At 40.4% G+C, this 27,296-nt stretch overlaps 1 protein-coding gene across 1 annotated transcript; it reads right to left on the bottom strand.

The window, feature by feature from the left end:
- On the bottom strand, positions 1 to 26,242 carry dcaf5.S (DDB1 and CUL4 associated factor 5 S homeolog). The gene is made up of 9 exons (XM_018232208.2): positions 25,884 to 26,242; positions 22,233 to 22,376; positions 18,625 to 18,661; positions 16,633 to 16,772; positions 15,804 to 15,933; positions 12,329 to 12,542; positions 6,566 to 6,632; positions 3,757 to 3,884; positions 1 to 2,545 (listed from the first exon to the last, which is right to left on the bottom strand). The coding sequence occupies exons 1-9, from the start codon at positions 26,089 to 26,091 to the stop codon at positions 794 to 796; spliced, it is 2,820 nt and encodes a 939-aa protein (XP_018087697.1). The 5' UTR covers positions 26,092 to 26,242; the 3' UTR covers positions 1 to 793.
- Between the last annotated feature and the right edge of the window lie 1,054 nt (positions 26,243 to 27,296).

Genomic DNA, 27,296 nt, shown 5'->3' with positions numbered 1-27,296 from the left:
CAAGAGGAAAAGAAGTCTCTACTCTTTAATCTGCTAGGTTGCTCACTATGTGTACTCAATTATTTGGTTTGGCAATACATAAAAATATTGTTGTTTTTTTGTAAGGTTGTTGGTATAGCTCAAGAGTATTTTTCCAGTTACTGATCACTTATATGGCACAGCAAAGCAATCTCCCATCAGCTGATAACCACCGAATACCTAAAGGTAAATTTAAGGAGCACCCATGGTTTACTCCTTAGAATAAACACCCCATAATGGGGAAATGGCTAGTTGAATTTCAGAAAGGAAAAAGCTATAAAAAAATATTTTTAGAAGACGCAATGTTTATATTTAGTGCAAACTCAACTTTAGCCAGTACAGCCAAATTAAGAATGGCCTGGAAACTCAGATACACTTAGTCATTCATTTTCCAGACCAAGACTGGACACTTTTAGTTCTTAAAGTGGCCATAGACGCACAGATAATATTGTACAAAACTAATTTTCGTACGATATTCAGTGCTTGTATGGTGGGAAAAGAGACAACCGATATCGGCAGAAGACTTGGATATCGGTCAGCTTGCAATCGGGCTGGACGGAAAATTTTGATTGGGTACCCAAACATCGGTCATAGTTTTAGTGCTGAATTGTCAGATACAGGTAAAATTCTATTGTTTCTACTTGTATATCGAATGATTCAGCTCTACACATGTGTATTGAAATGAACAATGTTTCTTGGAAAGATCTTTTCCAAGAAAGATCGTAATTGTTACGTCTATGGCCACCTTAACTTATGGTAAAGGAAAACAATATATTTAGGTTTTCATTCTCTTCTCTGGGGAAGAATCCCCAGATTCTTCATGCTCTTGCCAATGCCTTTTCAGTCCACTTGGAAGCTTCTGATCACCATTGTCTGTTTGAGCTGTGAAGTCCCCTTTTGTGCTCATACTGGAGCAGACGCCCTTAATATATGTTTCCTTTTGCAGGGTTAAATCAGCCTGGCGCAGGCTGACATTGTCAATATGGGCACAAGTATGTGGGCAGACAAAGTTCATGGTCTGGTCCCCACAGCTTTGTCCATCTCTACTGGAGACTGGTGGAAAGGGATGCAAGTGCCCATTGCTCTGGTGAGTGCAGGTAAGATCTGCCTCTTCCCTTTCTATTTCTGAGTTCCCACTCCCCAAGCCATTGTCTATGCTATCTTTAAACCAACTGGGAGACTCTTTTGTGGGTAAAGGGGGTTGCTGGTTTATGATCTGCTGCTGGTTTTGCCTGTTTTTCAGTGTCATGCTGCTTCCATACTGTCCACGTGACTCTTCAGAGCAAATTGTGAGCTCTTTATGGGAAGCAGTTCCATTTAACTTTTTTGTCACTGAAGGACACTCCACAGAGGCAGTTTCATGGCAAGATTTTTCTAGATCCTCAAACCATAATGGCTTTCCACGGTGGTAGCTTGGACTGCTGCTATAGTTTTCTTGTAAGGAGTCTTTCTGGACAGACGGATTGTGTTGGTATTCTGATGGAGGATTTTTGCTATCTTGTGAAGTTATTTCACTGGAGCTCTCAGTTTCCAATAAAGGTGGCAATACACTGCTCCTCCCACTAGTTCCTGGCCTTTCATCCTCACTTTCTCCCCCGTTGTGGGAGTTTTCTCCTGCCTTACCTTTAGAATATGAGCTATAAGAATACTGTAGCCATTTGTATGCTTTGTAGATCTTCCTCTCAACAGAGTCAATGTCTGAACAGAGTGAGGATTTACGTTCTACTTCACTGGGGCTCCTTCTTTCAGGTGAGGACTCTGTAGACGACTGCTCATCCATTGTAATCTGAGGATAGTAATGCACATCTTCTCCAACAACTGCAGGTGTGCTTTGAGATTTTGCTTTAGCTTTTTTCTCTCTCTGTATTTTCTGTTGATGTCGAAGTGCATTACGTTGCCTCATTGAGGCTCGGCGATCGTTAAGGTTGTTTTCTTCGTCACTGCTGCTGGATCTTTCTTCTTCAGGACTTGGAGAGCGAGGACGAGAAAAGGGCTCAGTTTCAGCTTCTGTCTCAGTTGCATTATCATCAGAATCTGTATTGTTGGACATTGTGGCCAGCCGTTTATCCTGATAGTTCCTCAATGCTAACATTCTCAACTGGTGTGGAGACAACTCAGATCTTATTGGAGGAGACTCTGCTGATCTCTGTGAGTCTCCAGCAGCCGCAGCCTCATCAGATTCTCCTGGTGTGGCAACTGGTGAGGGTGGCAAAGAGGTTGACGATACAGAATCACTATAAGCAGAACGCTCGCTGACTCCAGGGTGGAGCTGCAGAATTGTACTGTCGCTGTCAGAATCAGAACTCCATCCCTCTATCTCTCTCCTCACCAGGGAATCAAAGAAAGCCATCATTCTTGGGTCCTCTTGTAAGGACTGATTGGCATAATCATGTGACAAACCACTTCCACTGTTAAGAACCAGACCAATATACTCCTCATGTGTGTATAAGCAACGTGAATCGTCATCATCATCAACTTGACCCTCAAGGTCTCCATTGCAGCTGGGTTGTCTGTAGGGACTCCAAATCTGCAAAAATTAAAAAAATAAATAAAATGAAAATCAGATGTCAAAAATGAAAGAACCCTTACAGTTACCACATCAGTGCTTATAGGCCATTCATTTTTTTTTTCACATTTTAATTTTTCTGTTTGAATTTATTTTAGGAGTTTTTATTATATGTGGGGTGCTTCCATTGGATGTAGAGGCTTCTGAACAGTACTACAGCCAGGCAGGGTGTATTAATCAGCTCTGACTGATACTAAGTTATGACAGTTATTCTCCTGACAGCAAGTTAAGTGTTGGGTGCCTGAACCAATAACTACCCCTCTGCGGAATAGCTGACACAGAGCTATCAATACAGGGCTGCTTAGGGTATTATTGGACCCAGGGCCAGAACTAATTTGTGAACATCTTAGACCTCGGGCATTGTGTTGTAGCTGATTAAAACACTTGAACTTCAATATAATTAGGTAGACAATGAAGAATTGCAATTGTTGGTGATTACTGAAAAATATGTTATCCTTTAGTTCAGTGTCCCACGACGCCAGTAAAGATACTAGCCTTTTTTTAGCGAGATCCCTTAGGAGACAAATCAGATAAAAAGTCTGAATTGGGCCTTAGGCAAATGCCTCTTTTGCCCATTTGTTAAAACAGCAAGGTAATAAACATGTATGCTATATTGACAATTTATTTTTACAACGTACCTATGATGTGGTAGCATACATCTTTATCCTGCCTTAGGGTAAGGTAAGGGATTTGGGGAGATTTATTCGCCTGGCGACTAATCGCCTCTTCTTTCGGGCGACTAATCTCCCCGAACTGATGGGTGGAGGGGAAAAGATGAGTTTAACAGACTGCAAAAGGATATAACAAAATAATTTGGCAAGGAATATAAGGGTTAAAGTGTGTCGCTGTCTTCTCCTTCATGAAATCCAGTCTCTTAAGACAGACACCAGAATTAAAGTAATTCAGACACTGTGAAACAAATTCTCCTATAAGAAATACATTCTTGGGTTACTGCACTGCTAGTTCCTGAGTTAACTCAAATGGTTCTGATCAGGTCCAGGGGAACTGGTTTGATCTGATGTTCATGGAGTATGTATGTGTAAACATATAATCATATAAACCTATAACCCAATTATAAGCAAATATAACAGAGACTAAGAGCAACCAAAAAGGTGTGTCCTGATCCTTATCAACAATATCAACATTTGGTTACTCATCTCCTATTAACCTACCTTTATGATCTTCTCAACTCCAGAAGAGCAGATCATGTAGGTGTCAGGGTTGAATCGCACTTGATTGACAATGGAACGGTGTCCTTTTAGAATCATGAAAGCACCATTGACAACTCTGCCTGCTCCACCTAGTTCCGTGAAGAGTAGAAAAATATAACTTTCAGTTAGAAATATGCATTTAGAATAAAAGGCACATTCTAAAGCCTGCAGCACCACCGTATCGTGCCCTCTCTCTATTATTTCACTTTCACAAAACAAATAAGCAAGAACAAATAAACCTGTTATGATCTTATTAAATAGCTATCAGTAGCTCCTGGATTAGAACCAAGCCTCTAATATCTATGTAATATTCCCCTTCTGCTCTAAGGAAATTAGATGTTGCCTGCAGGGATGTTTGGATGGCTTTTATTATGTGGTTATTCTCTGGAAACCTTTTTCATCACTGCACACCTCCCTGGGAAACATTAATAAAACTACATATCTTGTTATTCCCAATCTGAAATGATATCAGAAGCAGATCTTGCCTCAGTGGGACCCAGAAAAATTCACTCCTCTATTTTAAAATTCTTTTAGCTGGTGTTGCTCCATGGCATGCCTCTGAACAGAAGACTGAGAATAGAGAATAGAATTGCTAAGTGCCAATTTTAATTACTACTGGCTATTGCAGGAAGAAGGGGACCATGGGGACACATAATTAACAGCACTGGAACCCAATTTCAGATCCCGGCCCACAGGTAAAGAATCAATGATCTAGGTCAGGGGTCCCTCAATCTTCTTTTTACCTGTGAGCCACATTGAAATATAAAAAAGTTTGAGGAGCAACACAAGCATGCAAAAACTTTCTGGGGGTGCCAAATATGTGCTGTGATTGACTATTGGTAACTCCTACTGTATGTAAACTTGCAGCCAACGGGAGGCTCTGTTTGGCAGTACACCAAGTTTTCATGTAAATAAAGCTTACCTTTTGGCCACAAATTGAAAACTGAGCAACTGTTTTGAGGCTACTGGGAGTAACATCCAAAGGGTCAAAGAGCAACATTTTGCTCCCGAGCCACTTGTTGGATCGCTGCTCCAGGTGTTTAGCTAACCCCTTGCATTCTGTAGAAGTAGAATGTAGAACAGAGTCTATAAAAACTATTTTTTCTGAGAACTAAGTAAGTGGATGTGTGGAGATATAACCTATGGACAACAATGTCTTATGGACTCTGGTCGCACAGAATCCTTGAGTGAGTTTGGGATTTGATTACAATATTATAATTCAGATTTTGTCATATGCTTAAAGGGTTCCTGTCATCGGAAAACATGTTTTTTTTCAAAACGCATCAGTTAATAGTGCTACTCCAGCAGAATTCTGCACTGAAATCCATTTCTCAAAAGAGCAAACAGATTTTTTTATATTCAATTTTGAAATCTGACATGGGGCTAGACATATTGTCAATTTCCCAGCTGCCCCTGGTCATGTGACTTGTGCCTGCACTTTAGGAGAGAAATGCTTTCTGGCAGGCTGCTGTTTTTCCTTCTTAATGTAACTGAATGTGTCTCAGTGGGACTTGGGTTTTTACTATTGAGTGTTGTTCTTAGATCTACCAGGCAGCTGTTATCTTGTGTTAGGGAGCTGCTCTCTGGTTACCTTCCCATTGTTCTGTTGTTTGGCTGCTGGGGGGGGGGCAGAGGGTGATATCACTCCAACTTGCACATGACTTGGGGCAGCTAGGAAATTGACAATATGTCTAGCCCATGTCAGATTTCAAAATTGAATATAAAAAAATCTGTTTGCTCTTTTGAGAAATGGATTTCAGTGCAGAATTCTGCTGGAGCAGCACTATTAACTGATGTGTTTTGAAAAAACATTTTTTCCCATGACAGTATCCCTTTAATATTCATCCTAACCAATTGTGTAGTCTAAGAGGTATTTTACAAGTGAATGAAACAATTTTTTTCACATATGATATATTTTTGGCCATTGAGCACAAATCTAAATATGTACAGTAGGGTTTTGATTTGCTTGTGGAACCCACAGAATCTTTTGTGCAGAATTTGGATGGTTGAATCTAAAAAGGATGGATTCTCTGCTACTATGAACCCAAGTGTATGTCCATAATTGAAAAGTCATTAGGTCTGCCAAGTTTGCTTAAAGCTGAAGGCAGAACCGTTGCTCTTAAAGATCCTAATTAGAGACAACCTGGAACATACTGTTCTGAGCTCCAAATGTAAAACGGAGCAGATTTGTTGTTGGCAGTGAATGATCCCCTCTAATCCCCCTTGCCACCCCCACCCATAAGCTAGCATTAAATTTAGTATAAGGAAGGCCAATGTCACGCTAGTCATTTTGTTCAATAAATAATTAGCCGCCATTTATATAGATGCGTGTGTATTTTCATATGTATTCTTTTGTTCGTTTTGAAAGACTGGCCTTCAGGAATGCATCCTATATACTGTATGTACACACAGTGGGATTACTACTAAACCAAATGTTTGACGTATGATCCTACAAGATCCTACAAGTCAGGGCAGGGCCCCATAGACAGGCAAGCAGTTAGCCAGAGCTGTATTTGCATTTCATATTTGAGATGGAAATGTACCGTAAGCACAAAACGTTTCTCTTGACTGGTTGGCAAAAATAACCAAACAAAGGTTTTAAAACAAGGCTCAGATGATCGATGTGTAATGGCCTAGAGCACCAATAAACACTATTCAGTGTGTCATCCATTAAACGTGCCCTTCGGTGACATGTTATACAGGCATTGTGCCTATTAATAAAAAAAAACAACAATCCTCAGAACTGACACTGACACGGACATACACGCACCTGCTTCTGGGCTGGACGGGATTCTCCACATGTACAGGTTAAAATCGTCAGAGCCAGACAGGATATACTGAAGAAAACGAGAACATGAAATGTTAATACGAGAAAACATTGTAAATGCAATATAGTCTTGTTCTCCCACAAACAGAATTGGTGCAGATGATGGTTACTTATAAAAATCTCTTCATTATTATTATTATTATTATTATTATACCTGGAAAAATATTAAAAACTGTTACTTCTGTTTTCTTTGCGGTGTTCTCCAAGCACAGTCCTACCCTCCCCACAAGGCTCTCTCTTACCAAAACAAACATTGCAAGATGCTCCCAGCAACCCACACACTGCAGCACTGACAGCACTGCTCTCTCTCTCCCACTCACATATTATAATTATACACCTCTTTATGTCACACTGCTCATAATGAGCTCAATCATTCAAATGTATGTCTCATTCCCTTATTAGCCACACATCATAACTCTTCTTTTCTCCACAGTGACGGGAACGATGAGGGCTATGGAACGGATGGTTTGAATGAGGCATATGCCTCAATATATACTACAATTTTATATTGCTTTTTGCCCTTTGTTTAGGTCTAGTCTTCTCCCTCTCCAGCCTGTACCCTGCCTTGTTGTTGCCGTCCCTTCTGCTTTTCCTTCCTTTAGCGTGGAGTGGAGGTATATGTCAGGACTGCCAGAAGTACCCGACCAAGAAGTACCCAAAGGCACTGTTTACATTCCCGGCGTTCACAGTGAAGATCCAAGATGGCGGCACCCATGCTGAACACATGGCTGCAGCGTCGCTGCATGATGATGTCATCACTGGTGCCGGGAACTCGTCATAAAAGGGCGCCCAAAACACCGTGACGGCGCCCAAGAATAGGATTTGCTGCCATTAATCCTGGGTTCCTGTTTGTGTTTCCTGATTCCTGCTCCCAGTCTGTTTCTAGCTCCTGCCTTGGTTCTGACCCCCTGCCTGAACTCTTGATATTTGTTTCTGATCTGCCTGCCCTCGTTAACTCCTGCCTGTGACCACTACTACTGATTCTGCTTAACCCTTTGGATACCGCGACCTTGCTCCCTCAAGAGGGCTTCCTCCTTGATCCTGACTACCTCCCTGGAGGGAACTCCCGGCTCCCTGACATTATATTGTGTAAACATGTACATTTGGAGGAGCAAAGCAGACTCTGGGTTCTGATCTCTGGCAATCTGCTTTAACAATTAGATTTGATGAGCAGACTCTGCTAGAGAAGGACAAAAAGATATCATTATACAAATTGTACAGACTTCTATATGAGGATTATCTAGTATAGGTAAATCTAGAACAACTGGACTTGCTGAGGAATCATTGAAGACGTTTCACTACTCATCCTAGAGCTTCTTCAGTACAACTGACTGGTGTGTCAGCATATACCGTATATACTCGAGTATAAGCCGTCCCGAGTATAAGCCGAGGTACCTAATTTTACCTCCAAAAACTGGGAAAGCTTATTGACTCGAGTATAAGCCTAGGGTTAGAAATGCAGCAGCTTCTGGTAAGTTTCAATCGAAAAATTGAGGGTTTCTGCTCCCATTGGAGGTGCCCGCGTCTCGTTTTTGGATGCCGGCGACTATTCTTGGAGACTATTCTTGGATGCCAGCAACTATTCTTGGAGACTATTCTTGGACATCGGTGACTATTCTTGGACGCCGGCGACTATTCTTGGATGCCGTCGACTATTCTTAGACGTGACCGTTTTTGCGCTTGACCCGAGTATAAGCCGAGGTAGAGTTTTTCAGCATATTTTGGGGGCTGAAAAACTCGGTTTATACTCGAGTATATACAGTAAACCCTTCCACTAATCCAATCACATTGGCACATTGTAACTCTTCATAGAGGTGATGTCTGAAACTCACAGAGGTGTGCATGTTGTGTAGTTACTGTGATAGGATTACCAATGTGTCATGCAGCTCCTAGATACAGGTGTTACTTGTGAGAGTTGCATGAATGGATGTGTGAAGTGTTCTGAATCCGCCGGGGTACAGATGTTAGAACAGCATTGAATGTAGCAGACAGGTGGTGTCGAAGGCCCCCGTCTCTGTTCAGGGATGGTTTCTCCACCTTGACATGAATCGCCTCTTTCACGCCTTGTTCAAACAAGCGTCTTCTTTAGCCAAGATTTGGACCTTGCTATCTTCAAATGAGTGTCCCTTGTCTTTTAAGTGAGAAAGACAGCCGAGTCTTGCCCTCACTTTTAACTGGAAAAGGTAATCTAATCTAGTTTACACCCCCATAGATCATAGCTGTGTAGCATGCAAGTATTAACTTAGTAAGGAAATTTTACATAAGTATTTAAAGGGTGCATATAACCTATGTATAACAATGTAAAATTGGGCAGAGTGCAATTTACATTTTTATTTCATATTTTAATGCATTATCACTTGTTACACTGTCAATATCATGAATGTGTAACTGAAGAACCCCCTGCAGTTCGGTCCAGAAAGAATAGCAAAAGTTTGATTTACTGAAGCACAAAGCGTCTTCTGACTCTAATCTGCTCAGTTCTATCACTACTGTCACACTGCACTGTAGAACTGAGCAGGAAGTTTTGCTATTTTACAACGCTCTTAACCAGGATGAGGACCTTGCAATTAATTCAATTAACAGGGTAATGGTCAGGGCACACGCTCAGATTCGGGGAGATTAGTCGCCCGGCGACAAATCTCCCCAAACTGCCTCCCGCCGGCTAGAATGTAAATCGCCGGCGGGATGGTACTCAGAGCCCTTAGTTTTCCGAAGTTGCCTGAAGTTTCAGCCTTATATTGTGACATTTCTATTCTATGTGTACTGTATATTGCGAGTGGCTCCCTAAGCTCAGTAAGTGACAGCAGCACAGAGCATGTGAATCAGTGAATCAGCAGAAAAGAAGATGGGGAGCTACTGGGGCATCTTTGGAGACACAGATCTTTACTGCTAAAGGGCTGTGGTTGCCTTGGGCTGGTACAGAAGCACAAAACATCACGTACAACATTTCTAGCTACTTCTTTAGTTACGCTTTAGTTCTCCTTTAAGTATTTGGAGTAAAGTTCATATTATTTTTAGTCTATATCTAGACCGCGTGGGGAGAGCATTTTTTGGTTTCTCCAAGTAACTTCCCCCATTATTGAGACTACACATACGCCACTAGTTCTACCCCTATATTCTATGCAGAAGATAATTAGGTAGATAGCGTGGAGTGTATTATTTTATACTCACTACAAGCTCACTTTTTTCACACTCCACTCATTCCAGGGGCTTGGGGGATATGCCAGGACACAGACTGCTGTATTTTAGCCCTACAGGGTAGGTGGTACACCTCTACTTATCTGATAAGGTCCTGAGCATATACTAGTAGTACAGGGATATACAAATAAGCCCTGAAAGCGAAAAGTTTTTTGTCAGCGAGATTAAGAGTTTTCATGGCATGAAGCTACATTATCTTTCCTGGAAATCATTATAGGGGTGGGAAAGCCTCCAGGCTACAGCAGGCAAAACGCTGCCTTACATGGAAGAGGGCCTTAATGTATCAGGACTATGTCAAACATAGAAGGTAAATACTGGGGCCTACTATTTTAAGATATAAAAAGAGTTTAAAGTGTTTTTTAATAACTGATACAGAGAACCAGACCACTGTGTATATGGTGCTCTTTCATATACTTCATGGACAGATGACATGAATTCCTCATTTACTTGAGGCAAGCTCCTCTAATAAAATCCACAGGCATGCAAAGTATGGAACTGGGGATGAAATCCAGGATTATAAATTCTCGTCGTCGCAGAAGGATTTAAACGTTTCTTGCTCCTGGCTGGGGCTGACAGCTGGCTCTGTTCATGCTAAATTTGGCAGACTCCCTGCCTAAAGGTATAAGGTACATTCCTTCAAACACCCAAAGTAAATGCTGCAAGAGGAGAAAGACATGGGAAAAAAATGCAACTACATAAAAGCAGATTTGTGAAATGTCTGTAAAAATTAATTACAGACAAATATCCTGCAAGCAGCAATGTTAACCAGGTCCTTGAATGAACAATAGAAAGCATTATTCTTGGGCAGAGTTCAGTGGTTAATATCTAGTGCCAGAGACCTGCTTAAATGAATCTACAAATTCACACTGTATTTGTTTAAAGGGAAATTGTACAATATATCACTTCAACTAACTGTATACGATAAGGTCAGCATTACTCATTTATCCATAGCATTATTCTCAGATAAAGGCCTTCATTATCGTGGCAAGTCTTATTTGTAGGGCATAAGGTGATAATCACAAATTTGTATTTTACACCGATCCATATAACTTAATATAAAATTACCTAGAGTGCTTTTCTGAGCAACTTTGCAAATAAATAATGCATATTTTTTTAAAAATATTATATTACATGTAGGGATGGCACCGAATCCAGGATTCGGTTCGGGATTCGGCCAGGATTCTGCCTTTTTCAGCAGGATTCGGCCGAATCCTTCTGCCCGGCTGAACTCAATCCGGATCCTAATTTGCATATGCAAATTAGGGGTGGCGAGGGAAATTGTGTGACTTTTTGTCAGAAAACAAGGAAGTAAAAAATATTTCCCCTTCCCACCCTTAAATTGGACATGCAAATTAGGGTTTGGATTCGGCCAAATCTTTCACAAAGGATTCGGGGGTTCGGCCGAATCCAAAAAAGTGGATTCGGTGCATCCCTAATTACATGATAGTACTGTTCAAGAATGCCCCAGTGCCCAAGCCTCCACTTACACACTCATATTGTTAATATGTAGTAGGGATGCACCGAATCCACTATTTTGGATTCGGCCGAACCCCTGAATCCTTTGCGAAAGATTCGGCCGCATACCGGACCGAATCCGAATTTGCATATGCAAATTAGAGGAGGGAAGGGGAAAACATTTTTTTACTTCCTTGTGTTGTGACAAGAAGTCAAGCGATTTTCTATGTAACCCTGATTTGCACATGCGAATTCGGATTCAGTTCGGCAGTGCACAAGAATTCGGCTGAATCCTGCTGAAAAAGGCAAAATCCTGGCTGAATCCCGGACCGAACCCTGGATTCGGTTCATCCCTAATATGTAATAATCTAATCTAAAAAATAATGCACAATGCAGAAGTGCACTATGACTAAATTGACAGTAATTTATAACAGTGGGTATATGACCCCTTTAAAAATGATCTTCTTTTCACCTAGTAACTGTTACATTATGCTCAGACATTCTATTAAACCTCTAACAACCTGTCTGCCTCCTATATATGAAAGCTGTACCCCAACACAGAGTCCTGCGCGGGACCATGTCTTGGAAACTGTACCCGCAACCTGCAATCCGTAACCCGGACCCTCATTCTTATCCGCTTGGACACGCTACCCGACCCACAAGTACCTTACAGGAACTGCTGTCATTGTAAACCAGAAGTAACATCATCGGAAGTAGACGTGATCAGAAAAAAGGAGTAAAAATCACTATTGAGAAGACCCGCGGCCGACCCACAAACCCGCAGAACCGTCGACCCACATCCGGAACCGCAACCCGCAGTGTACCGCAGGTTTTTACGGGTAACCCGCAGGTACCCGACTCGCTGCAGTACTCTACCCCAATAATCATTAGTAAATTGTATTTTGCAGAAAACATATAACAACTTTAAAATATATACAGTCCTAAAGGAAAACAAACTAGATTCATATCAGCGCTATTAGAATGTGACCAACTAGGTCCAGTATCCCTGAATAAGAGACACTCCTGTGATTATCTGTGTTTAGTACATCTCACCTGGTCACGGTCCCCTGCAAAGCAGCAACTCTTCATCGTACAGGAGTTGAAGTAACCTTGGTTGTCAAATTGGAAAATGGGCAGGCGTGAGTGAATGTCGTACAGGACAGGGGGCAGGCGGCGCCTCAGGGCCAGAAGCTGAGTCCCGTTGCTATTGAATCGAACACTCATTGCACTTTGCAAGGAGAGATTCCCACCGTAACGTAGCAGAGAGCTGAAAGACACAGCATAAATAATCTGCTATTTAATATACATTAACAGGCAGGCTATGCCTATATTTACACTTTTGTTCAGCATAAGCACATTATATAGTTCTTTTGTTGAAACTATATTCTTCCTATTGATTCATTTAAAAACATATATTTTTCATAAATTTACTATGATCTCTGTATAAACAAACCCAACCCTTTCTCCAGATGTTGCAGTCTTTTAGTTAAAGTGGAGCTTACTTCCCTCCCACAGATGCTCTTAAATGGGGTTGTTCACCTTCCAAACACTTTTTTTTTCAGTTTAGTTGTTTACAGATGGTTCCCCAGAAATAAAGACTTTTTTCAATTACTTTCTATTTTTTATTTTTTACTGTTTTTCCAAAATCTAAGTTTAATGTTTGAATGTTCGTGTATCTGGTGTTTGAGTCTGACAGCTCAGTAATTCACATGCAGACTCTAAACTGTAACAATTTGCTACATTTAGTCGATATATTTAGTTGATACAATTATTTAATACATTTAGTTGATACAATTAGTTAATACATTTAGTTGCTACAATTCCTTGATCCATTTCTCAGCAGCATCTCTGGAGTATTAGTAACTATTGTATCAATTCTAACAGCTGCCTGTAATGAAACTCAAGAGATTCTGTTCAGCAGGAACAAAGATTAGAAATGTATCAACTAAATGTATCCATTTAGAACAGTTTACAGGGTCGGCGACCCCCTCCCACAGCTGCTTTAGAAGGTGAAAAATGACACTTTACACCTAAATATTAGAAAAACGGTGAGACATAGAATATAGAAAGAAATTGGAAAAAGTTGTTATTTCTGGTGATCTATCTGTAAAAAACTAGTTGTTTGAAGGTGAACAACCCCTTTAAGATCCAAGATGTTGGAAAGAACAAAAACAAATGTATTCGTTTATTAACCAATTACAAGCCATATTTATTGAAAAATAGAAAGAAAAAGCCATACATAACCTCTCCCCCATTACCCTGAAACTTGACCCATCTTTTGCATTTTATGGTCTAGTAAAACATTTCTCTCTGTAGTAGCAGCCCTAACCTCTGCCAGTTCACTAGCCTTCACATAAATCTAGTATATACATAAATCTAGTATATACATAAATCTAGTATATACATAAATCTAGCGACATACTCAGACATAGTCCGCAGGGCAGTGCCGTTTTGTTTGAGTTTAAACAAGTCTGTAAGTCTTATGCAACAGGTTTCTGCTGTACCCGGTAATGTATGCATCAAAGTGTTCTTTGTATCTGGGTGAAAATATTTAATGGTTCTATAATTAATATTTGTCTGATAGTTTACAACAGTGCTAAATATATAAATATATTTTTCCCCAGAGCTACAGTGATTTCTTAAGTGGGTGTCATGTTAAAAGAGTCCAAGTTTCCAAGGAAGGACAGAAATCTCAAGAATGCGGCACCCTGTGTAGTCTTGAACATCTAGAAAGCTTTCCTGTCAAAACCTGTTAGAAAACTGTTTAGATTTCAGCCTGTAAAACATTATATGAGGAGTTTGCCAGATGATGCCACACTGGGTATTTACTGCCCCCTACTGGTGCACAAGCAGAATTAATTAAAGGCAGCTGATAAAATTGTTTGCACTCAGTACTGGAATGTATGTAAAATGAAGTGTGCTATCCACATAGATACTTTATGTGCACCAACACATGCTCACACAGTGGAAAAAACATGGGTGCCTTTGGGGTGAGGTTTATTATCTGCTCCTATGCTGTATGTTTAATTATCAGCTTTTGATAATAAAGGATAAAGGGTAAAAGGGCCAAAATAAGTTGTGTATGTTGATGGGCTGGTAAATGCAAATTTGCAGAAAATCAGTTACTTGAACTTCCTTCACTTTGCAGTATAGATTGTGTGGGTGCTAATAAAGCAGCACTTGGAGTCAGAAGACACATGCAGTTATAGCCAGTCTGTTTGTGGCTTTTTTTTTTTTTACAGGTGATTATCATACAGATAAGGAGCATTTCCTTAGAGAAGATAAGGGTCAGGGCACACAGGCAGATTCGGGGAGATTAATCTCCTCTTCTTCGGGGCGACTAATCTCCCTGAACTGCCACCCCTGCCTTCCCAACGGCTAGAATGTAAATCACCAGCGGGATGGCACTCGGAGCGATTTGTTTTCCGAAATCGTCTGAAGTTGCCAGACGAGGAAACTTCGGGCAACTTCAGAAAACGAATCGCTCCGAATGCCATCTAGGGTTGCCACCTTTTCCGGAAAAAAATACCGGCCTTCCTATATATTTATATTTTTCCCTATTAATAACATTGGGATCACTGACCTTCCTATATATTTATCTTTATTCCCTAATAATAACATTGGGATCACTGACCTTCCTATATATTTATCTTTATTCCCTATTAATAACATTGGGATCACTGACCTTCCTATATATTTATATTTTTTCCCTATTAATAACATTGGGATAAACCATAATTTTTACCAGCCAGGCCGGTAAAATACCAGCCAGGTGGCAACCCAAGTGCCATCCCGCCGGCGGGAAGGCAGTTCGGGGAGATTAGTCACAAGGAAAAGAGGATTTCGTCGCCCGGCGACTAATCTCAACGAATCTGCCCTGACCCTAAACTTGCTAGTACAGGGGGAAGGCACACATATCAGTGTAAGTTAAGGCTTTGCTCATAAATTCAAAACACACAAGTATCTGTTAGACATACCGTTGTTTTACTGAAGATGAAAACCCCATAGGAAAACATGCATTATTCTGTAAATCCATTATGGGTCAGTATAATGTATGTATATTTTTTTATTTGTCTAGATTTACTTGTATATGCAGAACTGTAATGTCCTTTAAATAATACAGCCATAATACTAGCCCACAGACAGTTCTGATCATGTTTGCACTCCTTAGTATAAATGTCATGTAAATAATACACCTGCAAAGGGCATTTCATCTAGCACAAAAAAAACCCCCAAAAATGTAATGATGCAAAGTAAAACCTGCCATCCCAAAGTCAAGGCTGAAATCTTTTTCTCTGGCTTTTGAGGAGAAATGCGATTTTAGCTTTAACTACCGTATATGAAGATTAAACAGATATCAGCAATTTTGTACAATATTTTCAGTGGAACATGTATCATTTATGATTTGTTCCATCCTAAACTAACATTTCCTTTTTCTAATGGCCTGAAGTTGACGAACAAAATGGTAATGTGTAACATAAAAAAGGAGAGAATAGATGTGTGTTTTACTGTAGGTACAGGGGCTTACCTGTTTGGCTTTCGGATATCCCAAAGTCCGACTCCTTCTTTGGAATTGGCTGTGGCCAGCAGCCTGGGCTCCACTGGATTAAACATGACACTGTGGAATGCTGATGGATAATGTGCCAAACAGAAAGGATCTAAAAATTGAAATCAGAAATTGGTCAGTTTTTGGTTACTACTATGTCCTTTGCATGCACAGAGACAGTGAAAGTAGAACCAAGAATATAATATCCATAGACTTATACACTAATGAAAGGTTTACTGGATGTGCACCAGGAGGACTCGGATTCTAACTGATCTTAACATAGATAGATCGATCATAAAGTGAGCAAGGAAGAGCAAGATAGTGGGCATTTTGTTTCAGCAAGTTAAAGGGCACCTGTTGGGCAAAAATGTTATCCCTAACCAAAGATGTGGGCTAATTCAACCTGCACTCCGGTTGGGGGTAACCGTAGCTTTTTTTTTTTTCTTTTTTTAAATTGCTCCCCCTGCCAGTGCTAGGACACTCCCACTGTAGCCATGTCAGTAAGAGAGCATGAACAAATGCGCTTCTGACGTCCTCACATTATCACAGCACTCATTATGCATGTGCCCCAACATGGCCGCTCATACTGGGAGCTCCAGCACAGGTGGCCTAATGCTGGCAGGGGGCAATTTTATTTAAAAAAAAAAAAAAAAAACTACTGTTACCCCCAACTGGAGTGATGGCTCTATTTAACAGATATCAGAAATAAAAAAAAATAAAATAAAAAAATGTACTACCCTCATTTGTATGAGTACATCAGAAGTGTTCATTTCCATACTAGACAGTATTCGATATAAAAAATTGTACAAACCTCCTTGAGGAGACTCCCTTATATCCCAGATGAGCACTCTTCCATCATCAGAAGAACTTGCAAAGACATTGTCGTTGACAGGACTGACTGAAAGACCATACACTGCCTCCTCATGAGCAAAAACATCCAAGGTTTCACCACTGGAATGCACAGAAAGCAAGTGTTTTAAAAAAAACACACAAAAAAAATGATAAACCACCTTTTTTACATGAGCTCATTCATTTAGGTTTATGAAAAAAAAGGTGCATAAATACTGAACTTACAAAAATAAATCTAAATGTTATTTTGAATCACACAGACATACCTAAACCCACAGATTAAAAGAAACTACGACACTCTGCCTGCTGCAGGGACCAGCTCCCCACCCCTCCTTAGGCTGATAGATTGAGCCAACCCCACGCTCTTAAAGGGGACCCGTCACCCAAAAAAATTATTCAAAATCCTATTTTATCACATTAGTCAAGCAAAATGAACTTTAATTAAACTATATAAATTATTTGAATCTTGCTTCCTTCAGTCTGGGAATTCATAATTATAACAAGAAGGCAGGAGCCCTTTTGTGGACACTGTTATTAAGAAAAGCCTTGTATCATCTCAGAATCTTGTTTGTGCACCAGAATGAGGGACCTGATGTCCATCCCAATGCCCTGGCTACACAATTAAATGGTGAAGAGACAGGGGAATGTGGGGAGAGCAGTGACATCTAGGAAGTGCTGAATGGAAAGTGAAAGTAATTGTCTGCCCCGCCTCTATGCCACGGGCATAGAGGAGGGGCAGACAATATTTGATTGACAGCTGAGATTTTTAAATGAGCTTACAACAGCTATGAATGCTTTAATAAAAAATAGAAATTGGATTTCATGTTTAATTTGAAAAGGACTTTTATTATACAGATTTTTGTGTCTGGGTGACGGGTCCACTTTAAGGTAGCCATAAACAGAGAGATACCACCAAACGAACGGATCTCTCCCTGAAATGCCCATCTTGAGGTGGGTGATATCGGACTGATCCGATCATGGGCCCTGGGGCCCAACGTTCAGATCATAATGCAGCAACAGTACGTGTGGTCGGATAGCGGGACCGCATCAATAAACAAGTGCGTTCCGCGATACGACAGGATTTTTAACCCTATCCGATCTACATCGGTCAGATATCAATCGGGGAAGGCCCGTTGGAGGGCCCCATACATGGGCCAATAAGCGTCTGACTGTCTGTCGGCAGCTTTTATCAGCCTGTGTATGGCAATCTTTACAGAGAATCTGTGCATCACCCACTACAGAAAGTAGAAGTATTTCAAGTCCCAGATCATTTTACAATTGAACAAAGTGAGGGAAAGTTGCATTACACTGTGAGCTCGGGTACTTATTCCTGCAGCACATACATAAACTATCCTGGTTTCCTTTGGAAGTTCAGATCATGTTTATGCACATTTTCTACATAATCCCAACTGAATGAACTACCGAACAAGTCAAAGCACTGAACTGCATCTGAAATCTAAGTTCGCTAAACTGGAAAATCTGCAATTCCCATAATCATCTATGTAATGCTTTGGCCTCTCAACAAGCTGTTTTTGTGATTTGCTTTCTAAGAGAAAACCCCCAACTTAGGCCACAGTAAAAAAGAAATATGTTGGGAATAGCTCTTCTGTTATAGGCAGTCTCTGCAAATGGTTCTAAATTGACACGTTAAGTTGACTTTTCTTATCTTTGGCCCTACAGAGCATCCCTAAGTTTCATTAAAGGGCACCTGTTGTAAAATATGGCTATAGTTTCAGTTTTAAATTCGGCTCAGTCTAGAACACGAAACAGATAACATAGATTTTTCCTAATTAAAAGTATGTTCAACACAAGCCCTATTCATTGCACCAATGATGAAAAGGGGGTGTATTGTCCTTTTATACAGACATACTGTAGGTCTGTAATGATTCCCTTCTATAGCTTTATGGTCACTTGCATTTCCAGTATAGATCCTGGTGACACCCAGTCTACATACCTTTCCACATCATGAAGAATAACTTGCTCATCATTGCCTGCAAGTAACCAAACAAAAAACAATTATTCCAAATGTATTTATACAGAGCCAACATATTCCACATCACTTTAGAGGTTATACATCTTTAGCATAAGCTCCTGCCCGTGCAGCTCACAGTCTAAATCCCTAAATCGCTGACACACATGATGATCAGTTATATCAGCAACATTTTAAAGGGTTTTTACAGTTCAGTTGCTTTCACGTACTTTACCAGTTGCTTTCTCTGAAATTAAAGTTTAAAAGGAACGGTTCACCTTTAAGTTAATTATTCTTAACTATTTGTCTGAATTACGCTTTTGAAGTGTCTTCCCGTTTTGCCTCTTTCAGGTTTTTAGAAGGGGCTCACTGACCCCAGAAGTCAAACAGTTATTACACTGTGAGTCTTCTGTTTTATTGTTAATTTTTACAATTCAATTGAAAAACATCTTTGGAAGGTGAATAGCCTGTATATCTGTTTTTGGAGTGTGGGAGTACTAGGAGGAAACCCATGCAAACACTGTCCAGGCTCTAATGGTAACTAGGAACTATGAGAAAACATGGCTACTTTTCCCAGCACATTTCTAGTCCACAACAACTTTCCAAAGAACGTCCAAATATATGGAGAGGCATCTATTAGCTGACCCTTGAGCAGGTCCCCGGCTTTTAACACTAAAAAAATTACATCAGAATTCTTAAAGTGCATTGATAATGCGCCAAATCATGATACCAGCTTTGATTGGCACATTTCCTAGTACAATTAAGCTTTGTCTCTATGATCCAGCTGAAAAAGAATTTTCACCCCATGTTTTACTTTCTGGAAACATTTTGCAGTAGTTATCTGTTGTTCTTCTATGTGGACCATCTATGCACAGATTTGGTTGGGCAGTATGGTCCAAATCTACCAAACTGCCCAACTATCTGGGTATGTATAACAATTTGTGAGGTTCTGTTTCGACACAGAAAAGCCTGTGACCCTGCTATATAGAGGATTATGTGTCCTGAGGGGAAACTGCGGCTAGTCAGCGGAAACAAAGTATAGGGGAGCTGCAGGGAACAATAATAAAACTTTAAAAGCATGTGTATGGCCACTCTTGCTGTATCTGTGCAAAGTAAAGAACACTGAGAAGTGCCTGTTGCTTTCTACTACCACCACTCCTTTTCCTCAAAATATGCACCGGCCTGGCCAGATTCCCCAGCATCCCCTGCATCTACTAAAACTGGCAACATGCACAGTACATAAATCAGTATAGAAGTTCAGTACTATGCCTTTGCACACCCAGAATGGAACGGGGGTTGCCTGGGACAACCAGAACAATATGGCAGCTCAGTGTTCACAACAAAAGTACCCCAAGCCATTGCATTTTTTTGAAGAGGAAGAGTTCTGTCTGAGAAGGGAAGTCGCTCCAATAAGATTCACCCCTGATTGGTGTAAATCTGGCTTCATATCCTTTGTTCCTAGGAACCATTAAAGGAGAACTAACCCCTAAAAATGAATGTGGCTAAAAATGCCATATTTTATAAACTGAAATTATAGCACCAGCCTAAAGTTTCAGCTCGTCAATAGCAGCAATGATCCAGGACTTCAAACTTGTCACAGGGGGTCACCATCTTGGAAAGTGTCTGTGACACTCACATGCTCAGTGGGCTCTGAGCAGCTGTTGAGAAGCTAAGCTCCACTCTCAGCCACAAACTCTGGAGCACTTTAGGTATACTATCAGCTGCCAAGTTCGGATCCTGCTCTGATTTGAATTAACACATTGGGGCAGATTTATCAAAGGTCGAGGTTAAGTTTCGAAGTGAAAAACTTTGAATTTCAAGCTATTTTTTGTGTACTACGAAATAGTCATACTTCGATTCAAAGTTGAAAAAAAACGTAATAATTCGGTCGAATTTTTTTTGAAGTACTGTCTCTTTAAAACTTCGTCTTCGACCATTTGCCACCTAAAAGCTGCCGAAGTGCTGTTTTAGCCTATGGGGGACCTCCTAGAACCTGTATGGAGGCAATTGGGGGAGTTTGGGAGATCGAAGTTAAAAAACTTTGATCAAATTACGATCGTACGATTCAAAGTAGGCCGAATTTGGCCCACTTCGACCTCCATTCGATTGGTCTTTTTGAATTCGAAGTCAGACGTTTTTTTTTAACTTCGACTTTTGATAAATATGCCCCATTATGTTTAATGTTGTGTTGGTGAAAAGTACTTTCTGTACAAGTCCATGTTTATCAATGTGTACTTACCTCATTTTGGAAACAAAAGTAGAACATAAAAATAAAGTTAACTGAACACAAATAGAATAGGCTAATAATATATCTCGGTTCCAAAGATGTACCTACGGGATCTGCAACACTTATCTTTTAAGCGGTTACTGAATTACAGTTTCCTACATTTACTAACAGCTGTTGGGAACTGTATCAGCAAGGGAAGAGACGGAGAGTTCGATATTTAGTATTTATGTATTTAGCAGGCCTGGCATACCAGTGCTTTTTGAGTGTGTTTTTATGTAGGTGTAACAAGTTCATTGGGCTTTTTCATTAAATAACAACACATTTGTAAAAGGGATTATTATGTGCATTCATACACTGCATAAAGTCTGTGTTTAACAATGAACTCTGTATCCTAGCACAGGTATGGGAGCCAGTTACTGGTATTCTCGACCAAACTCCCAAACCTAAATCCCCTTAATTTACCAATAAAGCTTCTAAAAAAAAAAAAAATCAGTGCAACAAAAAGTTGCGATAAAATCAAGCGTCCATTCGAATAGTGCGACTTTTTTGAAATTGTTGCACAGAAAACCAGACTTTATCAAGATTATTGACGAAAACCAGCACAAACAGCCCAAAACTATTGAGAATCCCGAAGGTAAAAAAAACATGTCCCAGTTGTTAAAGGGACCATCTGCCATTGACTGCTACATGATTTCGACAGGTTTTAGCTGGAGTATTTATGGATTCTAATTTTTAGCAGCTTCAGAGCATAATACATTTAGAAAATTCATGTTGTTTTCCCCCTCCCCCTTTAAAAACTGGACCAAAAAAAAAAAATTATTGAGGTTTAATAAATAGGCCCCTAAGTGTTAATCTAATGCACAATTATTCATAACAATGTTATCAGCAGGATTCGGATTCGGCCGAATCCTTCTGCCATGCCGAACCAAATCCTAATTTGCATATGCAAATTAGGGGCAGGGAGGGAAATCGCATGATTCGATTGTCACAAAACAAGGAAGTAAAAAATGTTTTTCCCTTCCCACCCCTAATTTGCATATGCAAATTAGGATTCGGATTTGGTTCGATAGTCGGCCTAATCTTTCGCAAAGGATTCGGGGGTTCGGCCGAATCCAAAATAGTGGATTCTGGGCATCCTTAAATGTTATACAAGTTAATGACTATATACAATGCTTACCTTGCACCCTGCAATTCAACTGGACAATGTGTGTGTTGAATAGATGTGTGTAACTATATGTAAAGTAACCCTAGTTGTTATGTTGGTCAAGACACAACAGAACACTGCTCCTCACTTGTCCCGATCTCTCGATGGGCCAAAAAATATGCAGCGATGAAGTAGAATGCTGAGCGGGTGTCAGTGACTCACCTCCAGAAAATACCCTGGTATTGCAGCTGTTAAAAGCCAGGCAAAATATGTTAGAGTGGTGCTCTCCTTTAAGTTGGATGGGTTTTGCTCTGGAATGGATTGCTTGCTCCAAGTGCCACAGCAACACACGTCGGTCATCTCCTCCTGCAGAAAAAAAAAAAAAAACAGAATCAGACCAATTTTCTCCCAAAAACACCACACCATGATAAAAATAACACAAATGCAGTTTTTATTATATTTGCTGAAATGGCCCGTTAAAGTAGGGGGGAGTTCAAATGTAAGATTTAATGAAGCTGCAACAGACAGTCAGTGTTACTGACCATACACACTCTGCTGAGATCTCTACACACAAAACCACAACATACAATTAAAGATGTATCGGATGGTCTGCAGAGTGTAAGCTCACATGGGAAGGGACTGCTGACCTCAAGTCTGGAATGATGCTAGTACTTTGTTTGTTCCAGTATATTGTACAGGGACGTGCAGTGAGCGGACCCTTTAGATAAATAACAATGATACGGATTATTGTCATACTCGTGGCAATTTCCATCGATTATAATTGGAATCAATTTACTGTGATTCCCTCCACTTGTTACCATGTTGTTTCTCTAGAAAAAAAATCAACATTTGCAATCACTTATTAAAACATACACTTCATCCTGTGGCAAGATAAGCATTTTTTCATCTTGCCACGTCATTAGCCGAGATAAACATGGCAACTATAGCTTTTATCATGGCTGCGGTGCTTAAAGGGATTGTTCACCTTCAAAAAACTAGTTGTTTTCAGACAGATCACCAGAAATAACACATTTTTCCAATTACTTTCTATTTTCTATGTGTGACCTTTTTTTGTAATATTGAAGTGTAAAGTGTCATTTTTCACCTTCTGAAGCAGCTCTGGGAGGGGGGTCGCTGACCCTGTAAATTAATCTAAATTGATACATTTCTTATCTTTGTCCCTGCTGATCAGAATCTCTGAGTTTCATTAAAGGCAGCTGTTAGAATTGATACAATAGTTGCTAATACTCCAGAGATGCTGCTGAGAAATGTATCAACTTATTGCAGCAACTAATTGTAGCAAATTGTAACAGTTTAGATTCTGCACCTGAATTACTGAGCCGTCAGACTCAAACGCCAGAGACAGGAAAATTCAACCTTAATCTTAGATTTTGAAAAACAGTAAAAAATAAATAATGGAGAGTAATTGAAAAAACTCTTTATTTCTGGGGAACAATCTGAAAACAACTGAACTGAAAAAAAGTGTTTAGAAGGTGAACATCCCCTTTAAGCACAACACCCAAGGTTGTTGCAAGGTTTAAAGATTATATTGAACTCTGAAATCTGACTTTGCTTGAGGCCAAACGAAAACCTTTCAAGAAAATAACACTAGAGTATCAATTGCCATATTTCATGTTTTATTGTCTTCAATCTTATGCGGAATTCAGAAAATAAACAGTAAGGGTTTTAGTATTTACTAAACTCCAAATGCAAAGATCACGTAAGATTTGTGTTTTCTTAAAGGGATCCTGTCATCAGAAAACATGTTTTTTTCAAAACACATCAGTTAATAGTGCTACTCCTGCAGAATTCTGCACTGAAATCCATTTCTCAAAAGAGCAAACAGATTTTTTTATATTCAATTTTGAAATCTGACATGGGGCTAGACATTTTGTCAATTTCCCAGCTGCCCCCAGTCATGTGACTTGTGCCTGCACTTTAGGAGAGAAATGCTTTCTGGCAGGTTGCTGTTTTTCCTTCTCAATGTAACTGAATGTGTCTCAGTGGGACCTGGATTTTACTATTGAGTGTTGTTCTTAGATCTACCAGGCAGCTGTTATCTTGTGTTAGGGAACTGCTATCTGGTTACCTTCCCATTGATTCTTGATAGTCAGCGGTTTCCGGTTCCGGATAAGGTATTTGCGGGTCGGGTAGCGAGTAAGAATGCGGTTCTGGGTTGAGGATTGCAGGTTGGGTACGTGTTTCAAAAAATGGACCAACGCAGGACTCTACTTAGTGGTTTGAGTGCCCCTGGTTCAGATGGAAGCTTTTGTTGTTTTTCCAAGTGAATAGTAGTAAACATATCCTTTGCTGGGAACAGAATTAAACATGAGATGTTTCTGCTACACTCAATGGAGGTTATTTATCAAATTCCGAATTTAATTCAATCTTTTCTGCTACAAACTCCGATAAATCCGCTCAGGGTCTTTTACACTTATTTATTATTATTACATTTTCCAGACAATTCGATATCAACGATTTTTTTCAGACTTGTCATCCGATATTTTCAGATTTTTCACCCGAAAACTCCGATTTTTGCCTGAAAACTCAGAAAAACTTCGGGGTATTTCATAAAACCCAGCACACATCAAAAACATCATTGTGACTTCACCCATTGACTTATATGCAACCTCGACTGGTCTGAGATGCTGGATTTTCTGATTCTGACTTTTCCAACCTCGGGGTTGAATAAATTCTGTAAAATTTGTGAATTAGAAATTTTCAGATTTTCTTAAAGGGATACTGTCATGGGAAGAAAAAAAAAAAATTCAGAACGCATCAGTTAATAGTGCTGCTCCAGCAGAATTCTGCACTGAAATCCATTTCTCAAAAGAGCAAACAAATTTTTTTATATTCAATTTTGAAATCTGACATGGGGCTAGACATATTGTCAATTTCCCAGCTGCCCCCAGTCATGTGACTTCTGCTCTGATAAACTTCAATCACTCTTTACCGCTGTACTGCAAGTTGGAGTGATATCACCACCTCCCTTCCCCCCCCACCAGCAGCCTAACAACAGAACAATGGGAAGGTAACCAGATAGCAGCTCCCTAACATAAGATAACAGCTGCCTGGTAGATCTAAGAACAACACTCAATAGTAAAATCCAGGTCCCACTGAGACACATTCAGTTACATAAAGAAGGAAAAACAGCAGCCTGCCAGAAAGCATTTCTCTCCTAAAGTGCAGGCACAAGTCACATGACTGGGGTCAGCTGGGAAATTGACAAAATGTCTAGCCCCATGTCAGATTTCAAAATTGAATATAAAAAAATCTGTTTGCTCTTTTGAGAAATGGATTTCAGTGCAGAATTCTGCTGGAGCAGCACTATTAACTGATTCATTTTGGGGGGAAAAAAAACATGTTTTCCGATGACAGGATCCCTTTAACAGTGAAGACTACTGGGAGTTGTAGTTGTGTCACTGCTAAAGGCTGCATATTGGGAAGCCCCTGTGTCAGTGATATCACCTTGTCTTACTACACACACATATACACAATGTTACACTGACACATACACTCACATAAACACACCTTGTATTACCACACACACACAATGACACCCTTTCTAACTACACACACAGTCACACACACCTTGTCATACTATACACACACTGTCACACACAATGTTACAATGACACAAACACACACCTTGTCTTACCACACACATATACACAATGTTACCCTGACACACAATGACACACACATACATACACACACCTTGTCATACTACACACACACACACACACACACACACAATGTTACAATGAGACAAACAGCCAATGTCCGGGTGTGACATTTCCAGTGCGAGTGAAGAAGACACAGGGAGGAGGGGGGGGATGGTATAAAGAGTAAGGAGGAGACATTGCCACTTGCCTGACACCAACATGTGACCCCCGTTCCCGGAGAACTCGATGGCATTGACACAGCCGTAGTGTCCGAGCAGGTCCTTCTTGTACAGGTTCCTACAGGCCTGGAGCCTCCTCCTCTGGAAATCCTCCTTCATCAGGGGGTCGCCGTGCAGCCTCCTCCGTGACAGGAAACCCACTGGCGACCTCAGGCCGCAGCCCGTTCCTTTACTCATAGTGACCCGGGATTTCTCCCTCACGAGTCACATCCCACAGACACCGAGCTGTTTAACTTGCGGGGCTGAACCGGACTCCTCCCCCGACTCCTCCTTCTCCGTCAGCTGATCCCCCGCTTACTCCTCCCACCAGTCTGTCCCCAGGACTCAAACTGAGGCACAAACTCATATAGAGGAGGATAAATCCACTGGTCCAACCAAAAGAGCTGAGGCCCTAAAGTGCAGTGTAGAGTTGAAATAAACTCATTATAAAACCCTAAAGTGCAGTGTAGAGTTGAAATAAAATCATTATAAAACCCTAAAGTGCAGCGTTATTTGGTGGGAGGAGTTTGGCAAAGCTCAGTGTGACACCTGTAGTAATGGCCTCGCTCTTTATTTACCTCAGCTCTGACTGACCCGGAAATGTACAACTGCACTGAGACCTCTCCTTATATTACTGATATGATCCCAACAGTCTGACAGAAAAACTGTCTATAAACAATAAATGCCTATTTACTGACACTTAAACCGAATTACATGTGTGATATACAGGGATTGTGTCATGAATTTTGTGGTGCAATTTGTATTTCTATTTGTTTACACTGCAAATAATTCACACACTGTACAATATAAAATTTAGGGATGCACCGAATCCAGGACTCAGTTCAGAATTCGGCCAGGATTAGGCCTTTTATCAGCAACATTAGGATTCGGCCGAATCCTTCTGCCAGGCTTCATTATATATTATAACTGAAAGTTAACTTAAAGGAGAAGGAAAGCTACAGAGGCGGATTATTGCCAATAGATTAGCTGCAATACTGCAAGCTATAACACTATATTTATTCTGTAGAATGCTTTACCATGCCTGAGTAAAAAGCTCTAGCAGCTGCCATATTAGCTTGGTGTGACATCACTTCCTGCCTGAGTCTCTCCCTGCTCACTCATAGCTCTGGGCTCAGATTATAGCAGAGTAGGAAGAGGAACAAACTGAGCATGCTCACGCCCTAGCCCTGGAGGTTTAAGATGAATACAGAAGCCCATGAGTACACAATAGAAGGAAAGAAATGTGCTGTTTCTTTTGACAGAGGACTCAGAGCAGCATTACTTTGAGGGGTTACTGGTGTATTTATATAGACCATTCTGATAAAGCTTACTTACTTTTAACCTTTCCTTCTCCTTTAATGCTAAACGTCTCCTCTAGCAACCGTACCATCTTCATTTCACTA

The sequence above is a fragment of the Xenopus laevis genome, chromosome 8S, assembly GCF_017654675.1.
Source record: "Xenopus laevis strain J_2021 chromosome 8S, Xenopus_laevis_v10.1, whole genome shotgun sequence".
Classification (NCBI taxonomy): domain Eukaryota; kingdom Metazoa; phylum Chordata; class Amphibia; order Anura; family Pipidae; genus Xenopus; species Xenopus laevis.
This window is presented reverse-complemented; position numbering and strand designations above follow the sequence as displayed.

Bases quoted from the DNA above. Each gene is read 5' to 3' on its own strand.
- dcaf5.S (XM_018232208.2), bottom strand. From the start codon at position 26,091: ATGAGTAAAGGAACGGGCTGCGGCCTGAGGTCGCCAGTGGGTTTCCTG. The intron at 22,377-25,883 runs GCAAGTGGCAAT...TTTTTTCTGCAG, and splicing joins GGGTCACATGTTGGTGTCAG to GAGGAGATGACCGACGTGTG. The intron at 12,543-15,803 runs GTAAGCCCCTGT...TGTGTCTTTCAG, and splicing joins GATATCCGAAAGCCAAACAG to CTCTCTGCTACGTTACGGTG.